Here is a 27996-nt window from a genome sequence, read left to right on the forward strand (position 1 = left end):
AATTAAAACGCTCACAGGTGCCAGGTGTATTGTATTGTATTGTTTATTACCAAGAACCATACGATTCATAGGTTTAACATATATACATAAGTGAACAAACATATGAAAACAATTTTTTAAAAACAGAAACAAAAAAGAAAGACCATCACAATCTTGTATTAGACTGCGTGTGCACACAGCAGTCTGCAAAATTTACATGACAGAAGTAAACAGGATAATGAAGAGTATATTATCAAAACAAAAACTAATTATAATTTTATCGTAATTTTGAGCATTTATATAAGTTTTTTCCCAAATTGCACAACTCTTTGATATTCTTTGTTGAAAGTAATTGAATAAGTTTAAAAACAGAAGGCTTTTCATAATAATATTTTTTTACATACAACTTTCTTATTTCCTTATAAAATGGACAGATTAAAATAAAATGAAACTCATCTTCAATCTGTGATAGTGAACATAGTTTACAAACTCTCTCATTTCTATGGATATTATAAAATCTGCCACGCTCAATCTCGAGTTGATGAGAGGATAAACGGTTTTTACTTATAAATTGAACATATACAGTTGGTATTGGTTTTGTTAAATATTCTTGTACTTCAAAATTATAACATAAGTGCTTATACATTGTACATTTGGGAGAATTTTCAAAGTAGCCATGTCCTTCTTGTATAAACATGTCGGTCAACCTCTGCTTCACTTCATGTAGGAATACATGTTCATTAAATTGTTCTTTACAGTTCCATATATATCCAAAACCTAAATTGTTAATCAATTGTTTTATGTATGAGAGCCAACAATTAGAGGCTAACTGTGTTTCACATTCATTTAACATATCTTGGTATATATTGCTTAAAATACAATTATCACTATTCTTTAACTTTATCCAATATTTCAACATTCTATAATTTCTATCCAACTGCAGTGGTTTACGACCTAATTCAAAATACACCATCATTGATGTAACACTTTTCTTAACACATAATAACTTCTTACAAAAATCTAAATGTATACTTTCTAATTCACTTGCTGGGTGCTGTCCCCATAATTCACAACCATAATGTACTATGCTACCAATATATGTATCAAACAGTGACAATTTTGTATTAACATTCAATTGTAATGGCTTCATTTTGGACAATAAACAATACATCGCTTTTCTACTTTGTGATGCTAAAACGCTTTGCGTTTTATGAAAACTGCCATTAAAATTCCGAGTTATACCAAGATAATTGAAGTTTTCAACAATATCAATACATTCATTGTTATAATTCCAACAATAATTATTTTTTAACCTTCCACCTTTTCTAAATACAACAATTTTTGTTTTATCTACATTAACTTTTAACTTCCACTTGGATGTATATTGCTGTAAACAATCCAGCATATTTTGTAAACCTTGCTCTGTCTCTGAAAAAAGTACAGTGTCGTCTGCATACATAATTAAGAATAAAGCAATATCTCTAATTTCAACAGGTAGACACATCTCCTTTATGAATTCAATTTCAAAATCATTTACGTACAAGGAAAATAAGAAAGGAGACAGAGACTCACCCTGCATCAAACCCTCGAGACAATCAAAAAACTCGGATAAATGATTTTGATATTTTACACATGACTTTATGTTACTATACATAGACTTTATAATGTTTAACATACGACAATCAACACCACTTCTTGCTAATTTAAAAAACATTAGATTTCTATCAATTTTGTCAAAAGCCTTTTGATAATCTACAAAACAGCAAAATAATTTTTTCCTCTTTGCAATACTTCGACTAATCAACCAATGTAAAATAAAAATTGCATCTGTTGTACTATGTCCAGCTCTAAAGCCAAATTGAGCATCAGTGATTACATTATATGCCTTGGACCAATTACATAATCTGTCGTTCAATAGAGATGTAAATATTTTAGATAAACAGCTTACAAGTGTGATACCTCTGTAGTTATTACAGTCCACAGAGTCTCCTTTTTTATAGGTAAGATGTCAAAACAGGTTGAATTATGTAATTAAAATACTAAGCGGTCCTGTGAGGCTTATTTAACAATTGACGTTAATTTGAAAATTAAAGAAATAAGTAATTAAAGATTTCGACATAAGAAATAATATTAACTAATTATTAAGTAAAATCATTATTGTGACATTTGAATATTCCCTTTTTTTTCTTCTTTTTTTTTCTATTTTAAAAACGTATATACAAAATAATTTATCTACAAATTAAGAACATAACATTATTAAAATAGCATTTGATATGAATAAAATATACACAAAATATACAGGGTAAGTGATATATAAAAACATAAACAAAAATATATACACTTGTTATAAGGGTTTTTCCTGTTTACTCGCTTCGCTGAGGTACCGGGGAATAAGGGATCTTCGGGGACTTCGAAATAAAACCAAATATTGAAATAAGGCCAAAATATAAAGTTTATTAATTTAGATCGCAAATGTCAAAGGTCAAACTCACAATATAAACAGTTCTTAAAATTGACGATTAAAATAACATAAAATGAAAATATATTTACCTTCGAAATAAAACCAAATATTGAAATAAGGCCAAAATATAAAGTTTATTAATTTAGATCGCAAATGTCAAAGGTGACAATTTGCGTTTGGCTTTTTGGTTTTATTTCGACGATAATTACAAAGTCACGCCCATAAAGTTAATCCCGAAATATAAAATATAATTGGATATTTAATTACTTATGGGCGTGGATAAAAATGAAACGAACAGGTAACAATCATTATAATTAGTGTTAATAACCACTGTTCAAATTATGTAATTAAAACGCTCACAGGTGCCAGGTAAGATGTCAAAACAGGTTGAATTATGTAATTAAAATACTAAGCGGTCCTGTGAGGCTTATTTAACAATTGACGTTAATTTGAAAATTAAAGAAATAAGTAATTAAAGATTTCGACATAAGAAATAATATTAACTAATTATTAAGTAAAATCATTATTGTGACATTTGAATATTCCCTTTTTTTTCTTCTTTTTTTTTCTATTTTAAAAACGTATATACAAAATAATTTATCTACAAATTAAGAACATAACATTATTAAAATAGCATTTGATATGAATAAAATATACACAAAATATACAGGGTAAGTGATATATAAAAACATAAACAAAAATATATACACTTGTTATAAGGGTTTTTCCTGTTTACTCGCTTCGCTGAGGTACCGGGGAATAAGGGATCTTCGGGGACTTCGAAATAAAACCAAATATTGAAATAAGGCCAAAATATAAAGTTTATTAATTTAGATCGCAAATGTCAAAGGTCAAACTCACAATATAAACAGTTCTTAAAATTGACAATTAAAATAACATAAAATGAAAATATATTTACCTTCGAAATAAAACCAAATATTGAAATAAGGCCAAAATATAAAGTTTATTAATTTAGATCGCAAATGTCAAAGGTGACAATTTGCGTTTGGCTTTTTGGTTTTATTTCGACGATAATTACAAAGTCACGCCCATAAAGTTAATCCCGAAATATAAAATATAATTGGATATTTAATTACTTATGGGCGTGGATAAAAATGAAACGAACAGGTAACAATCATTATAATTAGTGTTAATAACCACTGTTCAAATTATGTAATTAAAACGCTCACAGGTGCCAGGTAAGATGTCAAAACAGGTTGAATTATGTAATTAAAATACTAAGCGGTCCTGTGAGGCTTATTTAACAATTGACGTTAATTTGAAAATTAAAGAAATAAGTAATTAAAGATTTCGACATAAGAAATAATATTAACTAATTATTAAGTAAAATCACTATTGTGACATTTGAATATTCCCTTTTTTTTTCTTCTTTTTTTTTCTATTTTAAAAACGTATATACAAAATAATTTATCTACAAATTAAGAACATAACATTATTAAAATAGCATTTGATATGAATAAAATATACACAAAATATACAGGGTAAGTGATATATAAAAATATAAACAAAATATATACAAGGAGCATAAAATTCTGTAACATTTCACTTAAAAAATAAATAGGTAAACTATTGCTAATTTTCAAGAGTTCATAATTTTTTCCCAACAGTTCCTGAAAAAAAATATAACTCCCTGGTTAGCTTTTGGTCCAACCCCATAGGGATATTTTAAAGGGAATAAATTTGTTTACTCTTTGATGCATGCATACTTAAAAACCTAAGACTCTTCCATCGGTTCTTGCGATTTTTCTTCCGTTTTTTCATCGGATATATTTAATTCCTCAAACGTTTTTAAGCTATCTTTGTTTTCAAGATACCTGACTATTTGCAGATCAAGTTTATCGACAATCATACCAATATTACAAACAGCCGTTAGGGAATCCAAATAAGCAAATGCAATGCCTAACGGCTTAGATGGTTTTCCGTTTTCCATCACGTAAACGCCAGAACCAGAATCTCCTCCTCCTCTGGTTGATCGTCAGGGATGTCCTCAATAGCGTAACAATTGAAGAAAGCAAAATACCCTCTTGATAAAAATGATCTATCCACTTTAACAGTAAGACTGTCGTCCATAAGATATCCATTTGTTTTTCCCGTTGTTCTTCCTGTTTTGGTCACAATGTCTTTCTCAATGTTCAAATCGTCTTTTTTAGCCACTTTTAATGTCTCTTTTCCTGCTAATAATTCAGAAACACAAGTATCATTTTTAAACAATATGAATTCAACGGCAATATAAAAACACCCCCCCCCCCCCACCAATAAAAATCGAATCAAAAAACCAAATAAAACAAGGTTCCAATGGTCGTTTAATCTTTAATAATGGAAAACGTCTTGAATATTTAAATTTATATCTATACAATCATTTTTTCATCGTGGTTACTGTATACAGTTGGATATTTATTTTTCTGGCAAAAAAACCCCACGGTTAGTTAAGATGAAAAGCAGCATGTTGAAAAGTTCACTGGAATAATGAACTTGGTTGGTTACGTGCTCAAATCCTGTGAAACCCGAAGGACTTCTTAAAAGATTTGATCACGTTTAAACTAAGTTCACATCCAGTGAAAAATTTATACTTATATCGTTTGAAAAAGGCAAATCATTCAAAATGATAAACGTAACATTGTTTTTATGTTCGCAGTTTAACGATAGATGTGTGCGGTAATTATTTCGGCATCATTAAAAAACACACAGAATTTGACGTTTTTGGTATTTTATATATTCAAATTAGGAGACATATTTGCAAATTTAGATATGGCATTTAAATATTCTAGATTATTTTAATTATTTTTAAAGTGATCTCATCCTCGAGCTTTTTAATACCAATAATATTGACAATTAACGAGGATTCCAAAAGAGTGAGATATATTTTTATCCCAAAAGGCTCAACTTTTTATGTCAAGGGACTGTCTAGACGAGTTTATATCATAATGATAATTCAAAATAACGCGTTTTATGATTGATCTAAAATGTCTCTTGACAAGCCGAAACAATAGGTCTTAACGGTCACTTTAGTACCATAGCCCATACACACACTTGTCGAGGAGTCTTATTTATGCGTATAATTAAGTTTCATTCTGGAGTAAGACAAAATATTATATTTTTATGACGACCACCTTCCTGCCTGAAATAATTCAAAAAGGAGTATGTAACCTTTAATTTTAGCAAAAAAACTTATAAAGATCATAAAAGAGTGCATGACTCTGATATTGAAAAGGTACAAAAACTAGATGAAAATAATTTTACCATATTTGTTAACTTTCAAAGATAGGTTTTATGTGTATATGTTTTCATTGATAAACTAAAACAAGGTGGCTAGTGGACATGTTTTATTAGAACAACCTTCCATTCCCCATCCCAAGGGGCGGACAGAAACTCTCCTAGTGGGCATTTAAACAAAAAAAAAAGCATAACAGAAACAACTATATAACATTAAAGATTAAAATTTTTCTTCATTTCTCTTCCAACTTGTAAATTTTTCATCCTAGATACCATATGTGTACACCATTTAGTATTCATACCAAAATTATTTTAGATGTACTGTTCATCAGTGATTTTGGTTAGCCAATTAATATTTTCTATTAATGAGTCTATTTATTATATAAATAACTCAAAAACTTTTTTTTTTCAAATAAATAAAAATATTTGCACAGTTTCTAAATACACATTATGTGAATTACCAGGATATCTCATTTCTTTCATTGAAATTCCTGAGAAAATAAAATACGAGAGAAATATACCCCACCCTTTCCTAGCCATTACATTTGCTTTACATGTAGGTGGCATGAATTATTATAGAAGATGACAGCTTATTTTGTTTTCTAAATATGCAGTCAGATTTTATTAAGTGTGAGTAGACCTTTTTTTAAACATTCTTTATACATTAAAGGGCCATGGTCACGATTTTGGTCAAATTTTATTTTTATGTTTTTATAATTTACTATTATAAAGTAAAATTTACAATTGTTCTAGCCACGCCCTAGATTTAGAACCCCTACCTCGGGGAACATAAATTTAAACACTTTTGGTAGAGGACCCCTAGTCTACAATATTATGATGAATTCAGTTTTCCCTACATGTGTGTGGAAATAGAGAAAATAATTCTTAAACATTATATGCATTAACACTGTACATCCATTTAGCCCTGCCCTAGAATCAACAACCATAGTCTAGGGGACATAACATTTACAAATAGAGGACTTCCTGGTCAACAATTGAAGTCAGTTTTTAGTCCCCTACCGGTTTTCACCGGAGGGGACTATAGCTTTCCTCTGCGTCCGTCAGTCTGTCCGTCCGTCCGTCTGTCTGTCCCACTTCAGTTTTCCACACTTTTTCTTTATGCGTTTGAGGAATAATATGAAATTTGCTGAACAGCTTCAAAATGTTAAACTACAGATCAAGTTTACACTTATGTAGCGTCTGGTTCATTGACATATTTTCGAGAAAATTTTTATATTCAAATTTTGTAATGTTCTGGTTCGATATTCTGCATAACAGTGCATTGTTTTCACAATTTCCACAAACCGGTAGGGGACGTGTATTGCTTATACAATACTCTCAAAATGCTTGTCTTTTTTTTTACAGATGTGTGATAGAAGAGGAGAAGATTTTTAAACATTATATGCATTAACACTTTATATCCATATCCCCCCCCCCCCCCATAAGCCGGAACCTCTGACCCAGGGACCATGAATTTCACCATTTAGGTAGAGGAGTTTGTGGACATCATAACCATGCATTCAGATTTTGTTCGACATGTGTGTGGGTAAAGAAGAAGATTTTCTATGATTTAATACATTTTCATCATATGGCTGCACTGACCCTGCCATAGTACGAACACCCCTGTCCCAGGGGTAATAAATTTCACAATTTAGGTAGAAGACTTCATGGACACCATAACCATGCATTTAGTTTTTAACAAATATATATGGGAGTATACAAGATTTCCTAAGATCAAATACATTTTTACTATATGGCCATATTGGCCCCACCTTAGATTCTAAACCCCTGATCCAGGGGCCATGAATTTCACAATTTTGGTAGAGGGCTTCATGGACATCATAACTATGCATTGTGTTTTTTCATCACATGTGAAGGAGTGGAGAAGAAGATTTTTGAAAATTTGGCTCCGCTCGTGGCGCCCTTGGGGTGGTAGAGCCTTGAATTTCACAATTTAAATTACAAATGGTAACAATTGGCCTTGTAGTTTTCAGGAAGAAGTTAAAAATGTAAAATTGTTAACGCACGACGACGGAAGAAGACCAATTGCATTAGGTCACCTGAGTTACTCAGTTGACTTAAAAATGTCGTGTCTCCTTGGGAATAAATATTATTATCTAACTCTTTTGAAACCTCTGTATTTTTTATTCCCATGTTTAAAAAAACGAGAAGAGCATACGATTAAACAAATATGTTTAAATCTAAATTACTTGATACTTTTATATTTTATTTTCTTTAATCGGAAAAAATAATTCAAATATTAATGATTTCAATTCATGAAAGGTAAGAGAAAGAGAAAACTATACATTCAAAGCGTTTTTTCTCTAAAGTTGAAAATGTATGAATAAACTCGACGTATGTTGTATAATATAACCTTGTTCAGTACCAAAATAATATTACATAATGGTGAGGGAGATAAACAGATTTTTTCCCCAAGGTAAATCGAATTTCACTATGACATGGTCGTCTAAAAATAAAAAAATTTTCGGATAATAAATCTTTATACACGTATCTCTCTCACCATCATGCAATAAATATATAATAATGAGGTATAACAAATTGGTTATCGTTTATATAGCTAAACGTTATCTGAAGAATAGAGAAATATTTAAAATATAAAAAACCAATGTCTTCCATTATAAAAATGTCTGATTATGCGTTCTTTTAGTTTGTTTTTTACACATCTATTTCACCTGCGCAACTTTGTTTTGTTTAAATGATATTTTGTGTCATACAACATAAACTAAACTTTTTAACAACAAACGTTTAAATTCGAGACAGATTTTGTGTGTTAAATTAACTAACATTGTTATTCATCCAAAAATCAGCTGTTGTGAATTGTTTATGTAAAACCTTGTTTGTTTTTTTTTACAGTAAAACCATTAGAGTACAAATACATAGAATTGTGTATGTCTTATAACATGTCTGGATAAAGATAGGTTACAAGAAATGAACGCAATATCACAACTATCCTTCTATAGCTGGTAGTCACGATTGCATGTTAAGGTGAGAAATATATATATGAATTCTAATTAAGACACATAAATTTAAAATATTTCAGTTACATAAACCATACCTCCATTTCTGCAATAGCTGCTTGCTATCACTGCAAAATCCAACCCTATCTTATTTAAACCATAGTTTCCGCAAAATGACTCGACAACTTTTCCGATTCTATGGTCATTACGTCCGTTGTCTATCCATGATGGATGCACTATGAAATGGTCATTAAGTTTAAGATAATGCATTGAAAGAAGTTTTTCGTCGTGGTACAATTGTTCAAAACGTTTTACTGCAACATGTGAAGCTGTAAGAAATCCAAATTCAAATGTGTGCAGTGGGTCTTTTGATTCAATCAAAAATCCAACAGAACCTGAGGAATCATGTGAGGGTATTCCAATGCTACAACCAGGGTCGGGAAGGTTTTGACTGGAAGCAAGACATCTATCGGGACATATTCCAAATCTAACAAAATCTTCCCTTATGTCGCAAGGCCAGCCTGCAATAGCTTCTGGTAATGGTTTTTCACCAAAAGGAACAAGAAATTTGTCTAAGCAGTACAAAACGAGACAAGGCTGTTCTTGTATTGTATCTCCGACCCTTCTGGCTTTACCAATTCGAATACCAACGACGTTTGAATGTCTTGCATAAATTTTATCACCATATTCTTGGATGATTTGTTTCAATTGCTTTCTGGTTGAATCGTCAACTACAGGGGCTTTCCTCTCTCGTTGTTTTAATTCTTCGACCTCTTTATTTCCCCCTTTTGATCTTTCAACATTAACAAATTCAAAATATGTGTCTGTAGATATTTTGCAACATTCTTTGAAGAAGTTTTCTGCCTTTTTATCATCTCCGTGGAGATAAACTTTAACAACTTGTTTTTTATCATCACGATCTTTATATCCAGTTATGTATTTTATTATAGATGGATGCATTTTAAAAACAGATTTGTCTAGGATGACGTCTCTTTTCAACCATTCTTCGACTTCTGTTAGTTGGAAAAAAAATGTACATAATAAATGTGAAACAACATACAAATGTATTATCGGGTGCGTCTATTAACCTTAAGGAAACCCCATGTAACCCTAAGGATACCCCCCCCCCCAAACTCCCAAGGGATTCCAAAGCTATCCCGATGATACAAATAAATACTCAATGATACCAGAGAGTCTTAATTAAACACCCTTATGAACATTAGGGAACACTAAAGATACTCCCTAGGGGAACCCAAAATACCCTACAAACCCCAAAGAAACCCTTTTATACCCCAAGAGAATAATAAGATACACTAAGAAACCCAACGATACTCAAATGACATCAAATCCAATTGCAATGACCGTAACATAGATTTTTATATGCAAAGCATATTAAATAATCAATCTTTTCAAATATATATCTTGGAAATTCTTAAGTATTATGCAAGCTTGTTTTAACAGAAACATGTACATTTTGGGGAATTGAGGTGGAAAACCCAAAACAAAAACAAAAAGTCATGTTGCATATCAAGTGAAAAGATGAAAAAGGAAATGTTACTTATAAATTGTGGATTCAATACACAACACATATTTTTTATAGCATTCGTAAATAATCAGTTCTCTAATGTTATTTTACCTTAAGGTCAGATGACATTACAGTAATTTTATTTGGATTTTTATCAGGCTATTGAAAATTTGAAAAATAATTATCGAGTATTTTCGAGGAACGTGTCGTCTGGTCTTAATTTATAACAATCTGGTGAATAGCATGTGTATATTAACACATTTGTGGAGAACGAACAATTAACTTATTTTGTACAAAACTTAAACAAGGGCACCGCAAAGCGGAGCATCCCCTCGCGAAATAAAGTATTGTGCGGGGAAATGCATTATTCAGAAATAAACATGTAATTAAAGAGACAAAATATTCAATTTGTTAAAAACCATTTGAATTAAAATAATTTGTTTATTCCTATCCCCATACACGCTCTGTGTGTATCCATGGGGATGGGTGCATTTACGTGGCTGTACAATTGCTCCCATTACTAGGGAAAACACACCAAAAACGTGTTAAACTTTAGTTATATAGTTTAATAAATTCTCTTTATCCAGTGACATGCATTACAAATGTAGACAATTAGTGTAGGCAAATTTAAGTTTCATATTGAAAAGGAAACGTTGCTTTAGTCTGCTCTATGAGAAAATTCGAGTTAACATGTCGTAGTTTTAACCCCAATATTAAAAAAAGAGTAAAATATCTTCAGCGATTAACACGAAATGAATTCCCGGTTAAATCATGTTGACGATATTTGTCAAAGTCTCTTCTGAATTATGAACCTGTTCTTCTCTAACTAATTCGATAAATATAGCCCGAAGTTCAGCTCAGACGGCTGCTTCTTTCGATCAAATTAGGGTGAACTTAATCTCCTGCTTGCTTTTAAATTAGTTTTTCACTTTGGACATCCTTTCAACTCCCCATTTCTCAAAAATGTTTGCTTCTTTCGTTTTCAGGGCTAACATCCAACAATATATCAAGTCGTTGATTTGAAATGTTTACTTTCACGAACCGGAAGTCGTACATAAATTTCTTAGTGTTGTAATTTTAACGATATCTTAAAAAAATATAATAGAATTCCTTGAAAATAAATAGGGTTTGTCCTTTAAACATGCTTATGAAGTGTACGAAGTTTGATACACATGCATGCGATGGTTTTCTTTTTGCTAAAAAGGCTGAAATGGAAACACACACAGACTCACACACACACACACACACCCACACCCACACACACAGAGCAGTGATGTTATATCCCTCGCAACAAGTTGCGCGAAGGGATAATAACGATATCTATTTAAAGTTTTTAACTAAGTTAATGGTTTACCCTGTATATGCAACGGATTTCTGTTGTTGTTTTCTGAGTGGTTGATTTACATACGAAAATGAAGCATATGACAAAATGATATGATAAAACATCTATACAAAGACCAAATTCTATGTTAACTCAAAGAATAGCCAATATTTTCTTTTTTTAAGTTAATTTATAAATACGCATCATTAGAAGTACAATGTGTAGGATTTTCAATGTGCATTTCAATACAAAAAACAAAGTATATTCACAAATATTCCTAAGGACACCCAATGACACTTAATTCAACCTAAACACATTTTATATTGATATATATATATGCATAAGTGATGAATACATAGATGCATCTAAACTAAAAATGTCTTAAATTAAGTTTTTAAATTATTTGTAAAGTGTAAAAACAAGTGTTTATGATATCATGATGAGTCTCTCAGTTACACCATTAACATTGTATCATACTTTCAGTTACACCATTAACAATTTATCATACTAGATCTTAAACCTAAAACGCTAAAAGACAATAATTAATGGTGTGGCCAAACGAAGAGATTTTATATTCTATTTCAAACTGACTGCTTAGGTAAACTGATTAGAGTGGATTGTTGAAGAAGTCATACAATACGATTTAACAATCGATTTACAAATGATAAAAACTTTTCAATTTTAATATTGTACCGAAAAAAAAATGTGACGTCACAAATCTAACCAAAGAATCAATTTTAAATCAGATGCACTTAAGATTTTCAATCGACTTTAATACTTTGCTTTCAACCTTCGATTTGGTAGTCACACGGAACAATTTTAGTCAAAAGCGAATCGGATAAGAAAATGGAATCCACAATTTTTAATGAATGTAAAATTTTGTTTATGTTTTGAAACCGCCCTTATGTAAATTGATGCCACAAATGATGATAGCAGTTGTTTATATTATATTATAAAGGAGTACAACTTTTAATAATCTTATTTTTAAAAAAAACCCATACATTTTCATTAAGAACCATATCTTACATGAAAGCTGATATCAATAAAGACATAACTACTCATATTCACAATGAACTGTCAATCAGAATTAAACATAGGAATGATAGATTTTTTAAAAGCAGACCAATAGTGACCTTATTGCCCAGGGGCCTCTTGTTTTTTTTAACAATAAAAGTTACATTCCCATATAATACAGTAGCACCAATATAACAATCATATACATCCAAGGGTGCCCTTGGGATTCCATTAAGTCCATAGGGTATCATTGGGTATTATTTGTGTCATTTGAGTATCCTTGGTGTTTCTGGGGGTTTCTTCGGGTATCATTGAGTTCAATAGGTTATTTTGGGTTGAAAGAAGTGCCGTATTTCTCCGATCATCAAAGAAAGAAGGTGCTTAGAATTAACCAGGAGTCTAAAGCAGGTTATTTTTAATGTCTTGAGTATGCTTAAAAGAACAATGTTCATTTCTCTTATTACGTGCATGGTAAAAAAAAAAGTACATATTGAATACTTACGTTTGTTTTGATCGACTGGGAGAACACAAGTTTGGAATTCCTCAAGCTCAGTCAAAATAGCATTCAAGTCTTTTACTGTTTTCTGAGAGATATTCTTAATTTCAACCCATGCATCAGAGCAGACCGGTTCTCCCTTTCTCCTTATAATTCTTCCAATTTCATCGGCCACCCATCGCCTCCAATCGCTCAAAATAACATTTATAATACAAATTATTCATTTAAGAAGTAGGCTAAATAAATATAGCAATCATCCAAAATACTGAAGCATTCATTTGTTTTTGATTCATGTCATTTTTATGTAAATATATATACTCCATCCATAAACATGTTATGCCAATACATCAAATTTATTAAGTTAAACTCATTTTTTTTCAGAAGACCATATTAGGCATAATGGATATTGGTAATTTATCTTATAGCATGTTCCTACATTTGTAATACGTATGAATGGCTTATTACCTTTTACTTTCAAATGCCCCAATAGTTTCGTCTTCAATTCTTTCAAAAACTTCTTTACACAGTCTTTTTATTTTCTCCACTGTTAACGATTCGACAGGATAATCAGAAATTATTGTATGAAGATCCATTGTGAAAGCGTTTATCACTGACTCAACAAAAGTACAAAATGATGACAATATTTGATACGCTATACACTTTGCTACATCATCAAATTCTTCGTATTCATGCTGTAAAACTATTTTTCGTCTGTTGATTACATGTTTGTATTTTTTGTAAACTAACAGTTTTGCGTCAACCACTGGAAGAGACTTGCTCTTAATTAGGATGACTCTGGTTAGGTACTCTTCATTCACGTTAAAGAAGTCATTCGAAGAAGCATTCTTGAGCAAGAAAAATATCATTTGATTAATACACTTATATAATTACAGGTTTCATTTCATTTCATTTGTTATTATACAAATTTATTATTTTGAACAGACAATTAGGTACATAAGTTTCACCTTTCTAATGACACTAAACTGGTCTCCGTCAAATACAACATCTACTTCAAACACACAAGCTCCAACAGTTGGCATGGCGTGTCTTCTTTCGTTGATATTCTTAGTTAGCATAATCCCTTTTGAAAGTGACTTCACAGCAGTCACCAACTTTTTAAGCATGTCATCTTGTAATATTTGGTGTATAAATGACTCACAAGATAGATCATCTGGAAACTCCACTTTAAAAGAATTTAATAGCTCTTTCAACTTTTCTGATTGGATTGGTTCGAACCTGTACGTATCTGCAAACGTTAATGGAAGATACAATAAAGTTCATATAAATTTGATAAACAGATATTTAATGTTTATGCCATGAAATTTTGTCTAACTTACATGTGGATTCTTCTGATATTTGTACATAATCAAGATTTTGACTTGTATTCACAAGCAACAAAATAAGTCAAGAAGATCAGTAAGAAATGCAGTTAATGAAATTAAGTTTCATAAATATTTCTTTTTTACATATCTTTCTGCGGTAATTTCGTTTCGTTCATTGCAACATATACGTATATATAAACCGTACAAGTAGTACAACTTCCAAGGCTCTTTTAAAGAACGATTAATTGTTTTAATTGCAATTCAGTTGTTGTATATAATTTTACATTTTTGTATTCTAAACAATATCTGTTTATTTGAATCTGTTACAGATATTGTGCTGTTTAAGACTTTTTTTCAACCATTATTGTTGGTTACATTTCTATGTATCTAGCATTTTTTAAACTTTATTGGGTTGTTTTTTTTTTTTTTTTTTTTTTTTGCATATTTACTTGCATAAAGTAACAATGAAGCCTTCTTTTTGAAACCAAAACCTTAAAAATCCAACGAATGAATATTCGACTCTGTATGTGTAAAATTAAGTGCCGCTTAATTTATTTCTTGCCTTATTCATTTAAATGATGGTATTATGTGGCGATTTTTCGTTCGACTTTATAATTTTATTAACCGCGTTTTCCAACGGAAAAAATCCTGTTATTATACCCCCACTCCGGAGGAGAGGGGGTATACTGTTTTACTCTTGTGTGTCTGTCTGTCTGCCGTAACAAAAATTTCTGTCGCATTTATCTCAGCAACTATTTATTGCAGTTGCTTGAAATTTTTACACAGTGTTTTTTAAGGCATGCCATATCGTGGGATGTATTTTTGTACCAATCGGACGTCAACTTCCTGTTAAATGACGACTTTGCTTATTTTTTAACCAAAATTTTCAAACAAATTTTCGTCAAAGATATCTCAGCAACTATTTATCGCAGATGCTTGGAATTTTTACACAGTATTTGTATAGACATGCCATATCGTAGGATATATTTTTGTACCAATCAGACGTCAACTCTCTGGTTAAATGACGACTTTGTTTATTTTTAGCAAAAATTTTCAAACAAATTTTTGTCAAAGAATTCTCAGCATCTGTTTATTGCAGATGCTTGAATTTTTACACAGTATTTGTATAGACATGCCATATCGTGGGATATATTTTTGTACCAATCGGACGTCAACTTCCTGTTAAATGAGTACTTTGATTATTTTTAGCAAACATTTTCAAACAAATTTTTGTCAAAGAATTCTCAGCCATTGTTTATCCCAGATGCTTGAAATTTTTACACAGTATTTGTATAGAAATGCCATATCGTGAGATATATTTTTGTACCAATCAGACGTCAACTTCCTGTTAAATGAGTACTTTGTTTATTTTAAGCAAACATTTTCAAAAAAATTTTTGTCAAAGAATTCCCAGCAACTGTTTATCGCAGATGCTTTACATTTTTACACAGTATTAATATAGACATGCCATATCGTAGGATATATTTTTGTACCAATCAGACGTCAACTTCCTGTTAAATGAGTACTTTGATTATTTTTCTAGCAAACATTTTCAAACAAATTTTTGTCAAAGAATTCTTAGCAACTTTTTATCGCAGATGCTTGAAATTTTTACACAGTATTTGTTTTGGCATGCTTTATCGTGGGATGTATTTCTGTACCAATCGGACGTCAACTTCCTGTTTAATGAGTACTTTGTTTATTTTTAGCTAAAATTTTCAAACAAATTTCCGTCGAAGATTTCTCAGCAACTATTTATCGCAGATGCTTGAAATTTTAACACACTATTTGTTTTGGCATGCCATATTGTAGGAATATTTTTGTATCAATCGGACGTCAACTTCTTGTTAAATAATGACTGTTTATTTTTAGCCAAAATTTTCAAACAAATTTTCGTCAAAGATTTCTCAGCAGCTATTTATCGCAGATGCTTTAAATTTTAACACAGTATTTGTTAAGGCATGCCATATCGTGGGATATATTTTTGTACCAATCGGACGTCAACTTCCTGTTAAATGACGACTTTGCTTATTTTTTAACCAAAATTTTCAAACAAATTTTCGTCATAGATTTCTCAGCAGCTATTTATTGCAGGTGCTTGAAATTTTAACACACTATTGTTTAGGCATGCCAAATTTTGGGATATATTTCTGTACCAATCGGATGCCAGCTTTCTGTTAAATGTCGACTTTTCTTATTTTGCATATTCACATCAGAGCGGGGGTATCACTAGTGAGCATTGGCTCATAGATAACTTGTTAAAATGGTGGGCGGGCGGCTGCCAAAAGGGTATCCTCATTGTACGGATAACTCCTCCTACAGTTCGTAGGATAGGGAATTGTTCTTTTGCACATCAGTTGTACATATATCAGAGCTGTGCATTTTGCTAGTATTTTGATTGCCGATAATTTATGAAAAAAATACCCGCTTTTGAACTTAGTCATTTTTTGGCAAAATATTGCATATAGTGTACCCTCATTGTACGGATAACTCCTCCTACAGTTCTTAAGATAGGAAGTTGTTCTTCTGCAGATCGATTGAACATATATCAGAGGTGTGCATATTGCTAGGATTTTGAATTCTGAGAATTTATGAAAAAATACTAGCTTTTGAACTTAGTCATATTTTGGCAAAATATTGCATAAAGGGTACCCTCAGTGTACGGATAACTCCTCCTACAGTTTTCAAGATAGGAAATTGTTCTTTTGCAGATTAATTGTACATATATCAGAGCTGTGCGGTATTGCTTGGATTTTGATATCTGATTTTTTATGAAAAAAAATACCAGCTTTTGAACTTAGTCATTTTTTGGCAAAATATTGCATATAGGGTACTCCATTTCACTGGATACGAGTTAACATTGATTATGGATGCAGTTCACATAAAAGAAAACCCGGTTTGCTGTCACATTGACAGCTTTTCACTTGTCAAAGTAGTTGGATTTGTATTTTAAAGGAATATCTAAAACTTGTTAAAAATGAAATGAAGTCAACTTAGAATGAAAAAATGCTGCATGAACATGGCATGAACATAGTGCTATTTCTTGTGTATTTAGTATAATATACCTTTTTCTTACAACATTATACAAACATTTTAGAAGAATACACAGCATTAAAAGTATATGCAAGCACTAATTGCTAGATATATAAGTATAATTTTTGAAAAGACAAATTAAGATAGTTTTCAGGGAAAACAGATTGACCATGGAATGTGTCTTTACCTTTTGCCTTAAAGATTTCCGAAATTTTTATTTGGTCAATGTTGAGTGGGTTCTCCCTATCACTACCTTCATCCTCTGCTACAAAGAACATCTAAATTAACATATATATATATATATATATATATATATATATATATATATATATATATATATATATGTGTGTGTGTGTGTGTGTGTGTGTGTGTGTGTGTGTGTGTGTGTGTGTGTGTTTTGCGTCGGACTAGAATGTCTTGACGTCATTGGAGGAAACGCGTAACGTGATTGCCTTACAAATTTCTTAAAACGTCGAACGTTAGAATTGGCAACATGGCGGACATAACGTTATTTGAGCTGATTTTTTACACAAACGTTCAACCATACCTTTAAATTTTAAATTTCTAATATTTAGAGTGACCCCCCCCCCCTTTGCCAATGACGTAATATTACGATCCTACAATGCAATCCAGGTTTGAACAGACAACTGACAGAGAAGGTAAAATTGGAGAACTAAGCTATGAATTTAATTGTTATATATCATCTTTTTTTGTTAACATGTCAAACTTTAGGTCCACGACATATAAAACACTTATTAGGTTTGATAATCGTGCGATTTTTTTTATTAGATTACCATTATCCTGTGAATGTTTACCAGATAAGCTGTGCTGTGAAGGAGACACGGTTGATTTTTCCTCTTGAAAAGGCATATTTTCATCTTCACGGTTGAAATACTTTGGGTTGAAATAAATATTCCATCCAAATTCTGTGGGTAAAATAAAACAAAACTTAACTAGTATAAGTAAAAATTCGAAATTGCTCATAAACTACTCTACATATTAGTACTGGAAAATGATGAAATTGTCTTTAGTCATACAACAGCGGGCAAGTCGGATGTAAATGATTTTCAATAAATTCCGATATATAACATAAAACATATACATTGTATATTATAAATTGGTCACCTTTTGAAGGCTCAAGGTTGATCATTAAATATTTTTAAAAGTTTTGAATTTGTTTTTAGACATTGAAAACATTGCGTTCCTTTGGTTCTAACACAAGTATTTGATTTACCAGAAATGATCAAATTTTTGAGGTTAACAATCTCTTGTTATTTCTCAGAATTCGTTTTAAAAGTGTTGCTTTATAAACCATTTCTACTTAAAACTAATAAATTGATGATCTTGGAATTTATTGCTTTCATTTAGTGAAGGTGGAAGGTAATGTACAGATAGGAGCTCTGCCTCCTTGAGGTATCATGATTAAGTGAACGCCTACAAGCTGATAAATATATCAAGCATTTATATATTAAATTTACAATACCTTTACTTACTTTGTAAAGCTGTTTTTTCAGCAGTGAATCAAGCATTTATTTATTATAGTTCATAAGTAATATGTGACACATATTCAGTTGATTCAAGAGAACAAAGTTACCTTGCTTACTTTTCCCTTCATTGTGGTCCGCTTCAGTTCCAACAGAAGTAAGATTGCAGGAATGCAGGAAATCTACACCTCGCTTATAAAAATCGGAACCAGTCAACTGCGTCTCAATTTGTACAACAACATCTCTTAAGTCATTCCAATGCTTCTCAAACACTGGATCTTCCATTTCGTTCGTGGAGTGAACTAATATCAAATTCCTTGTAAGTCGTATTTTCTCTATACCGGCAGCAATGCTGTTGTCATCTATTGCTGGAGGATTCCCCCAACCTGCCTTGTGCGAAGGAATGTTGCAAATGCTTCGAAGGAGGATGTAAAGAATAGAGATGTCGCAATCTTTTGTTGTCAATGATGTATTTCCAGTGGCTGGATAGATGAGATTTTGTTGTTGTTTGTTCAATATTTTTTCCAGTTTTTGTCTGTTTTTATCCAGCTCTGACCTAAGATCAGCTGGTTTAATGTATCGACTAAGAATGTCCCGGAATAAATCGCCACAAAGCGATGTAATTAGATAACAAAGACGTAAGTAATTATCAATGGCTTTCTTCGGAGTGAAGCAAGGAGCTAACAGTGAACCAGGTGCATCCATGATTTCAAGATCTGTTCAGAAGTGGAAATCAAATTCATTAATATCTTTAGTATATGTATATTAGCATTCTATTTCATATAAAGTCGTCTTCCTCTACAAACTATGCATGATAAACTTTTTTATACACTGTACGTAACTTTTAACAATTTTTGACAATTGGGAAATACGCCTACGCAAAAAATGTAAAGGTCAGCCATTACCTGCTCCCCTCTATTGCCTTGTGCAAGAACAGTTAACAAGAGGCCCATGGGCCACATCGCTCACCTGAGGAACAATAGATATGTTAAAGTCAGCTTAATGGAGTCATAATACAAACAATCTGGACAATGTACAATAATACATGTAGATCCTGTATAAATAAAATCCATTATGCCGCACACTGCGCTAGAGAGGCCAGAACACCAGCAGGGATGACCACACACTAGTGCTATGCCGCAACCACCACCATTACAAGCAGGGATGACCACACACTTGTATTAATGCGATACAGGGCAGGGATGACCGCATACTCTGTATCGTAGGTTAGAAAACACGAAATTAGATAGAGCAGGGATGTCCACACACTCAATTTATCCCAACCTGTTCAAGTTTAACCCCAAACAGTCGCTCAATGTAACTCAGTAGACACTGTCCCTATACATGTGCCGGCCTAAAATAATTCATAGTATCTAAAATTGGAAATCAAAAATAAACAAAATAATCCGTCCTAAACCAAAACTACTTATGCAGAACAACTTATATACATTGAATATTAATTATTGTATAAAAATAATCATCACAATAATTGGATAACAGTGGATGCATTAATTAAAATAATCAAGAATCAATAAATCAAGGGCAATAACTCAATACAGTAATACAAAAAGATTCTAATGAAAAAATAGCTGCCTGCTTTAATTGTATAGTCATATCACATGTTGAGTATTGAAGTTCTCAAAAAGATCCTTTACAATTGTTTATATATGAGATATTTAGCTACATCAAACTCTGAACCTTCTTGTGGGACCAAAGAATTGTCCTGGAGCCAAAGTCTTAACAATTACAAAGAATCATCTTGCTGATTAGTTTCTGAGAAGAAGATTCTTAAAGATTCACTCTGTATATTCCTATGTAAAACTTTAACACAACACCCCCCAATGTGGCCTCACCCTACCCACAGGGATCATGATTTTCACAACTTTCAATCTACACTACCTGAGAATACTTCCACACAAGTTTCAGCTTTCCTGGCTGATTAGTTTCTGAGGAGAAGATTTTAAGATATATTTACTCTATATATTCCTATGTAAAACTTTGACCCCCCATTGTGCCCCACCCTACCCCAGGGATCATGATTTTCACAACTTTCAATTTCACTACCTGATAATACTTCCACACAAGTTTCAGCTTTCCTGGCTGATTAGTTTCTGAGAAGAAGATTTTTAAAGATTTACTCTATATATTCCTATGTAAAACTTTACCCCCTCCCTCCCCGCCCAATGTGGCCTCACCCTACCCCCAGGGATCATGATTTTCACAAATTGGAATCTACACTACCTGAGGATGCCTCCACACAAATTTCAGCTATCCTGGCTGATTAGTTTCTGAGAAGAAGATTTTTAAAGATTTACTCTATATATTCCTATTTTAAACTTCGACCCCCCATTGTGGCCCCACCCTACCCCCGGGGGTCATGATTTTCACAACTTTGAATCTACACTACCTGAGGATGTTTCCACACAAGTTTCAGCTTTCCTGGCTGATTAGTTTCTGAGAAGAAGATTTTTAAAGATTTACTCTATATATTCCTATGTTAAACTTCAACCCCCCATTGTGGCCCCACCCTACACCCAGGGGTCATGATTTTCACAAATTGGAATCTACACTACCTGAGGATGCCTCCACACAAATTTCAGCTATCCTGGCTGATTAGTTTCTGAGAAGAAGATTTTTAAATATTTACTCTATATATTCCTATTTTAAACTTCGACCCCCCATTGTGGCCCCACCCTACCCCCGGGGGTCATGATTTTCACAACTTTGAATTTACACTACCTGAGGATGTTTCCACACAAGTTTCAGCTTTCCTGGCTGAATATTTCTGAGAAGAAGATATTTAAAGATTTACTCTATATATTCCTATGTTCAACTTCAACCCCCCATTGTGGCCCCATCCTACCCCTGGGGGTCATGATCTTTACAAATTTGAATCTACATTACCTGAGGATGCCCCCAAACAAGTTTCAGCTTTCCTGGCTGATTAGTTTCTGAGAAGAAGATTTTTAAAGATTTACTCTATATATTCCTATGTTAAACTTCGACCCTCCATTGTGGCCCCACCCTACCCCCGGGGGTCATGATTTTCACAAATTTGAATCTACATTACCTGAGGATGCTTCCATACAAGTTTCAGCTTTCCTGGCTGATTAGTTTCTGAGAAGAAGATTTTTTAAAGATTTACTCTATATATTCCTATGTTAAACTTCGACCCCCCATTGTGGCCCCAACCTACCCCGGGGGTCATGATTTTCACAACTTTGAATCTACATTACCCGAGGATGCTTCAACACAAGCTTCATCTTTCCTGGCTGATTAGTTTCTGAGAAGAAGATTTTTAAAGATTTACTCTATATATTCCTATGTTCAACTTCGACCCTCCATTGTGGCCCCACCCTACCATCGGGGGTCATGATTTTCACAAATTGAAATTTACACTACCTGAGGATGCCTCCACACAAGTTTCAGCTTTCCTGGCTGATTAGTTTCTGAGAAGAAGATTTTTAAAGATTTACTCTATATATTCCTATGTTAAACTTCGACCCTCCATTGTGGCCCCACCCTACCCCCGGGAGTCATGATTTTCACAAATTTGAATCTACATTACCTGAGGATGCTTCCATACAAGTTTCAGCTTTCCTGGCTGATTAGTTTCTGAGAAGAAGATTTTTAAAGATTTACTCTATATATTCCTATGTTAAACTTCGACCCCCCATTGTGGCCCCAACCTACCCCGGGGTCATGATTTTCACAACTTTGAATCTACATTACCCGAGGATGCTTCAACACAAGCTTCATCTTTCCTGGCTGATTAGTTTCTGAGAAGAAGATTTTTAAAGATTTACTCTATATATTCCTATGTTCAACTTCGACCCTCCATTGTGGCCCCACCCTACCATCGGGGGTCATGATTTTCACAAATTGAAATTTACACTACCTGAGGATGCCTCCACACAAGTTTCAGCTTTCCTGGCTGATTAGTTTCTGAGAAGAAGATTTTTAAAGATTTACTCTATATATTCCTATGTTAAACTTCGACCCTCCATTGTGGCCCCACCCTACCCCCTGGAGTCATGATTTTCACAAATTTGAATCTACATTACCTGAAGATGCTTCCATACAAGTTTCAGCTTTCCTGGCTGATTAGTTTCTGAGAAGAAGATTTTTAAAGATTTACTCTATATATTCCTATGTTAAACTTCGACCCCCCATTGTGGCCCCAACCTACCCCGGGGGTCATGATTTTCACAACTTTGAATCTACATTACCCGAGGATGCTTCAACACAAGCTTCATCTTTCCTGGCTGATTAGTTTCTGAGAAGAAGATTTTTAAAGATTTACTCTATATATTCCTATGTTAAACTTCGACCCTCCATTGTGGCCCCACCCTACCATCGGGGGTCATGATTTTCACAAATTGAAATTTACACTACCTGAGGATGCCTCCACACAAGTTTCAGCTTTCCTGGCTGATTGGTTTCTGAGAAGAAGATTTTTAAAGATTTACTCTATATATTCCCTTGTTAAACTTCGATCCTCCATTGTTGCCCCACCTTACCCCCGGGGGTCATGATTTTCACAAATTTGAATCTACACTACCTGAGGATGCTTCCACACAAGTTTCAGCTTTCCTGGCTGATTAGTTTCTGAGAAGAAGATTTTTAAAGATTTACTCTATATATTCCTATGTTAAACTTCGACCCCCCATTGTGGCCCAACCCTACCCCCGGGGGTCATAATTTTCACAAATTGGAATCTACACTACCTGAGGATGCTTTCACATAAGTTTCATCTTTCCTGGTCTTATGGTTCATGAGAAGAAGATTTTTGAAAATTTCTCGAAAATTTTCATAAATTCCTAATTATCTCCCTTTGCAAAAGGGCGTGGTCCTTAATTTTCACAACTTTGAATCCCCTTAGGCTAAGGATGCTTTGTGCCAAGTTCGGTTAAAATTGGCCCAGTGGTTCTTGAGAAGATGTTGAAAATGTGAAAAGTTTACAGACAGACGGACAGACGGACAGACGGACGGACAGACAGACAGACGGACGACAGACAGAATGTGATCAGAATAGCTCACTTGAGCTTTCAGCTCGGTGAGCTAAAAAGCAGTATTTATCATTATTAGCATCAGACGGGGGGTGTCATGGCAAATAAGATATCAGAAGTTTAGAAAGTAATAATTATATGGAGGTTGAATATATACATGCAGGACAAGGAAAAATATCGGTCACTTTTTTTTCTGATTCGAGCTCAAGTTTAACAAATATGTATGCATAACAACTATAATTGTTGATTAAATCAGAACTGCATGCGTTCAATAAAATGAACTTAAAAAATTCACTTCATTCGAAAAGACGAAACCTTACCGCTGTTATCAGTCTTCTAATATCAAACATTCCGTGTATAATTTTATTTGTAACTCAGACACAAATTGTTATATATCATCTTTTTTTGTTAACATGTCAAACTTTAGGTCCACGACAAATAAAACACTTATTAGGTTTGATACTCGTGCGATTTTTTTTTTATCAGTTTACCATTATCCTGTGAATGTTTACCAGATAAGCTGTGCTGTGAAGGGGACACGGTTGATTTTTCCTCTTGAAAAGGCATATTTTCATCTTCACGGTTGAAATACTTTGGGTTGAAATAAATATTCCATCCAAATGCTGTGGGTAAAATAAAACAAAACTTAACTAGTATAAGTAAAAATTCGACCTTGCTCATAAACTACTCTACATATTAGTACTGGAAAATGATGAAATTGTCTTTAGTCATACAACAGCGGGCAAGTCGGATGTAAATGATTTTCAATAAATTCCGATATATAGCATAAAACATATACATTGTATATTATAAATTGGTCACCTTTTGAAGGCTCAAGGTTGATCATTAAATATTTTTAAAAGTTTTGAATTTGTTTTTAGACATTGAAAACATTGCGTTCCTTTGGTTCTAACACAAGTATTTGATTTACCAGAAATGATCAAATTTTTGAGGTTAACAATCTCTTGTTATTTCTCAGAATTCGTTTTAAAAGTGTTGCTTTATAAACCATTTCTACTTAAAACTAATAAATTGATGATCTTGGAATTTATTGCTTTCATTTAGTGAAGGTGGAAGGTAATGTACAGATAGGAGCTCTGCCTCCTTGAGGTATCATGATTAAGTGAACGCCTACAAGCTGATAAATATATCAAGCATTTATATATTAAATTTACAATACCTTTACTTACTTTGTAAAGCTGTGTTTTCAGCAGTGAATCAAGCATTTATTTATTATAGTTCATAAGTAATATATGACACATATTCAGTTGATTCAAGAGAACAAAGTTACCTTGCTTACTTTTCCCTTCATTGTGGTCCGCTTCAGTTCTAACAGAAGTAAAATTGCAGGAATGCAGGAAATCTACACCTCGCTTATACAAATCGGAACCAGTCAACTGCGTCTCAATTTGTACAACAACATCTCTTAAGTCATTCCAATGCTTCTCAAACACTGGATCTTCTATCATTCCGTTTGTGGAGTGAACTAATATCAAATTCCTTGTAAGTCGTATTTTCTCTATACCGGCAGCAATGCTGTTGTCACCTATTGCTGGAGGATTCCCCCAACCTGCCTTGTGCGAAGGAATGTTGCAAATGCTTCGAAGGAGGATGTAAAGAATAGAGATGTCGCAATCTTTTGTTGTCAATGATATATTTCCAGTGGCTGGATAGATGAGATTTTGTTGTTGTTTGTTCAACATTTTTTCCAGTTTTTGTCTGTTTTTATCCAGCTCTGACCTAAGATCAGCTGGTTTAATGTATCGACTAAGAATGTCCCGGAATAAATCGCCACAAAGCGATGTAATTAGACAACAAAGACGTAAGTAATTATCAATGGCTTTCATCGGAGTGAAGCAAGGAGCTAACAGTGAACCAGGTGCATCCATGATTTCAAGATCTGTTCAGAAGTGGAAATCAAATTCATTAATATCTTTAGTATATGTATATTAGCATTCTATTTCATATAAAGTCGTCTTCCTCTACAAACTATGCATGATAAACTTTTTTATACACTGTACGTAACTTTTAACAATTTTTGACAATTGGGAAATACGCCTACGCAAAAAATGTAAAGGTCAGCCATTATCTGCTCCCCTCTATTGCCTTGTGCAAGAACAGTTAAAAAGCAGTATTTATCATTATTAGCATCAGACGGGGGGTGTCATGGCAAATAAGATATCAGAAGTTTAGAAAGTAATAATTATATGGAGGTTGAATATATACATGCAGGACAAGGAAAAATATCGGTCACTTTTTTTTCTGATTCGAGCTCAAGTTTAACAATTATGTATGCATAACAACTATAATTGTTGATTAAATCAGAACTGCATGCGTTCAATACAATGAACTTAAAAAATTCACTTCATTCGAAAAGACGAAACCTTACCGCTGTTATCAGTCTTCTAATATCAAACATTCCGTGTATAATTTTATTTGTAACTCAGACACAAATTGTTATATATCATCTTTTTTTGTTAACATGTCAAACTTTAGGTCCACGACAAATAAAACACTTATTAGGTTTGATACTCGTGCGATTTTTTTTTTATCAGTTTACCATTATCCTGTGAATGTTTACCAGATAAGCTGTGCTGTGAAGGAGACACGGTTGATTTTTCCTCTTGAAAAGGCATATTTTCATCTTCACGGTTGAAATACTTTGGGTTGAAATAAATATTCCATCCAAATTCTGTGGGTAAAATAAAACAAAACTTAACTAGTATAAGTAAAAATTCGACCTTGCTCATAAACTACTCTACATATTAGTACTGGAAAATGATGAAATTGTCTTTAGTCATACAACAGCGGGCAAGTCGGATGTAAATGATTTTCAATAAATTCCGATATATAACATAAAACATATACATTGTATATTATAAATTGGTCACCTTTTGAAGGCTCAAGTTTGATCATTAAATATTTTTAAAAGTTTTGAATTTGTTTTTAGACATTGAAAACATTGTGTTCCTTTGGTTCTAACACAAGTATTTGATTTACCAGAAATGATCAAATTTTTGAGGTTAACAATCTCTTGTTATTTCTCAGAATTCGTTTTAAAAGTGTTGCTTTATAAACCATTTCTACTTAAAACTAATAAATTGATGATCTTGGAATTTATTGCTTTCATTTAGTGAAGGTGGAAGGTAATGTACAGATAGGAGCTCTGCCTCCTTGAGGTATCATGATTAAGTGAACGCCTACAAGCTGATAAATATATCAAGCATTTATATATTAAATTTACAATACCTTTACTTACTTTGTAAAGCTGTTTTTTTCAGCAGTGAATAAAGCATTTATTTATTATAGTTCATAAGTAATATATGACACATATTCAGTTGATTCAAGAGAACAAAGTTACCTTGCTTACTTTTCCCTTCATTGTGGTCCGCTTCAGTTCTAACAGAAGTAAGATTACAGGAATGCAGGAAATCTACACCTCGCTTATAAAAATCGGAACCAGTCAACTGCGTCTCAATTTGTACAACAACATCTCTTAAGTCATTCCAATGCTTCTCAAACACTGGATCTTCCATTTCGTTTGTGGAGTGAACTAATATCAAATTCCTTGTAAGTCGTATTTTCTCTATACCGGCAGCAATGCTGTTGTCATCTATTGCTGGAGGTTTCCCCCAACCTGCCTTGTGCGAAGGAATGTTGCAAATGCTTCGAAGGAGGATGTAAAGAATAGAGATGTCGCAATCTTTTGTTGTCAATGATGTATTTCCAGTGGCTGGATAGATGAGATTTTGTTGTTGTTTGTTCAATATTTTTTCCAGTTTTTGTTTGTTTTTATCCAGCTCTGACCTAAGATCAGCTGGTTTAATGTATCGACTAAGAATGTCCCGGAATAAATCGCCACAAAGCGATGTAATTAGATAACAAAGACGTAAGTAATTATCCATGGCTTTCTTCGGAGTGAAGTAAGGAAATAACAGTGAACCAGGTGCATCCATGATTTCAAGATCTGTTCAGAAGTGGAAATCAAATTCATTAATATCTTTAGTATATGTATATTAGCATTCTATTTCATATAAAGTCGTCTTCCTCTACAAACTATGCATGATAAACTTTTTTATACACTGTACGTAACTTTTAACAATTTTTGACAATTGGGAAATACGCCTACGCAAAAAATGT

The 27996-nt window shown here is 32.8% G+C and overlaps 1 protein-coding gene across 10 annotated transcripts; it reads right to left on the reverse strand.

The window, feature by feature from the left end:
• Positions 1-1983: 1983 nt before the first annotated feature.
• LOC105330796 (uncharacterized) lies at positions 1984-27844 on the reverse strand. 10 transcript variants are annotated; one of them, XM_066082273.1, is made up of 12 exons: positions 27227-27844; positions 26438-26548; positions 25148-25756; positions 24348-24479; positions 18958-19563; positions 18179-18289; positions 17551-17628; positions 13974-14254; positions 13474-13853; positions 13015-13199; positions 8751-9665; positions 1984-4635 (listed from the first exon to the last, which is right to left on the reverse strand). In XM_066082273.1, the coding sequence occupies exons 1-12, from the start codon at positions 27810-27812 to the stop codon at positions 4391-4393; spliced, it is 4239 nt and encodes a 1412-aa protein (XP_065938345.1). In that variant the 5' UTR covers positions 27813-27844; the 3' UTR covers positions 1984-4390. The 10 variants fall into 10 exon arrangements, with proteins under 10 accessions (XP_065938345.1, XP_065938344.1, XP_065938343.1 ...); XM_066082272.1 differs by having other exon boundaries at positions 25157-25756; positions 27218-27844; XM_066082271.1 differs by having other exon boundaries at positions 18967-19563; positions 27218-27844.
• Between the last annotated feature and the right edge of the window lie 152 nt (positions 27845-27996).

The sequence above is a fragment of the Magallana gigas genome, chromosome 4, assembly GCF_963853765.1.
Source record: "Magallana gigas chromosome 4, xbMagGiga1.1, whole genome shotgun sequence".
Taxonomy (NCBI): Eukaryota; Metazoa; Mollusca; class Bivalvia; order Ostreida; family Ostreidae; genus Magallana; species Magallana gigas.

Bases quoted from the DNA above. Each gene is read 5' to 3' on its own strand.
- LOC105330796 (XM_066082269.1), bottom strand. From the start codon at position 27,812: ATGGATGCACCTGGTTCACTGTTATTTCCTTACTTCACTCCGAAGAAA. The intron at 26,549-27,217 runs GTAACTTTGTTC...TTTTACCCACAG, and splicing joins TGAAGGGAAAAGTAAGCAAG to AATTTGGATGGAATATTTAT. The intron at 13,200-13,473 runs GTAATAAGCCAT...TGTTATTTTGAG, and splicing joins GGGGCATTTGAAAGTAAAAG to CGATTGGAGGCGATGGGTGG.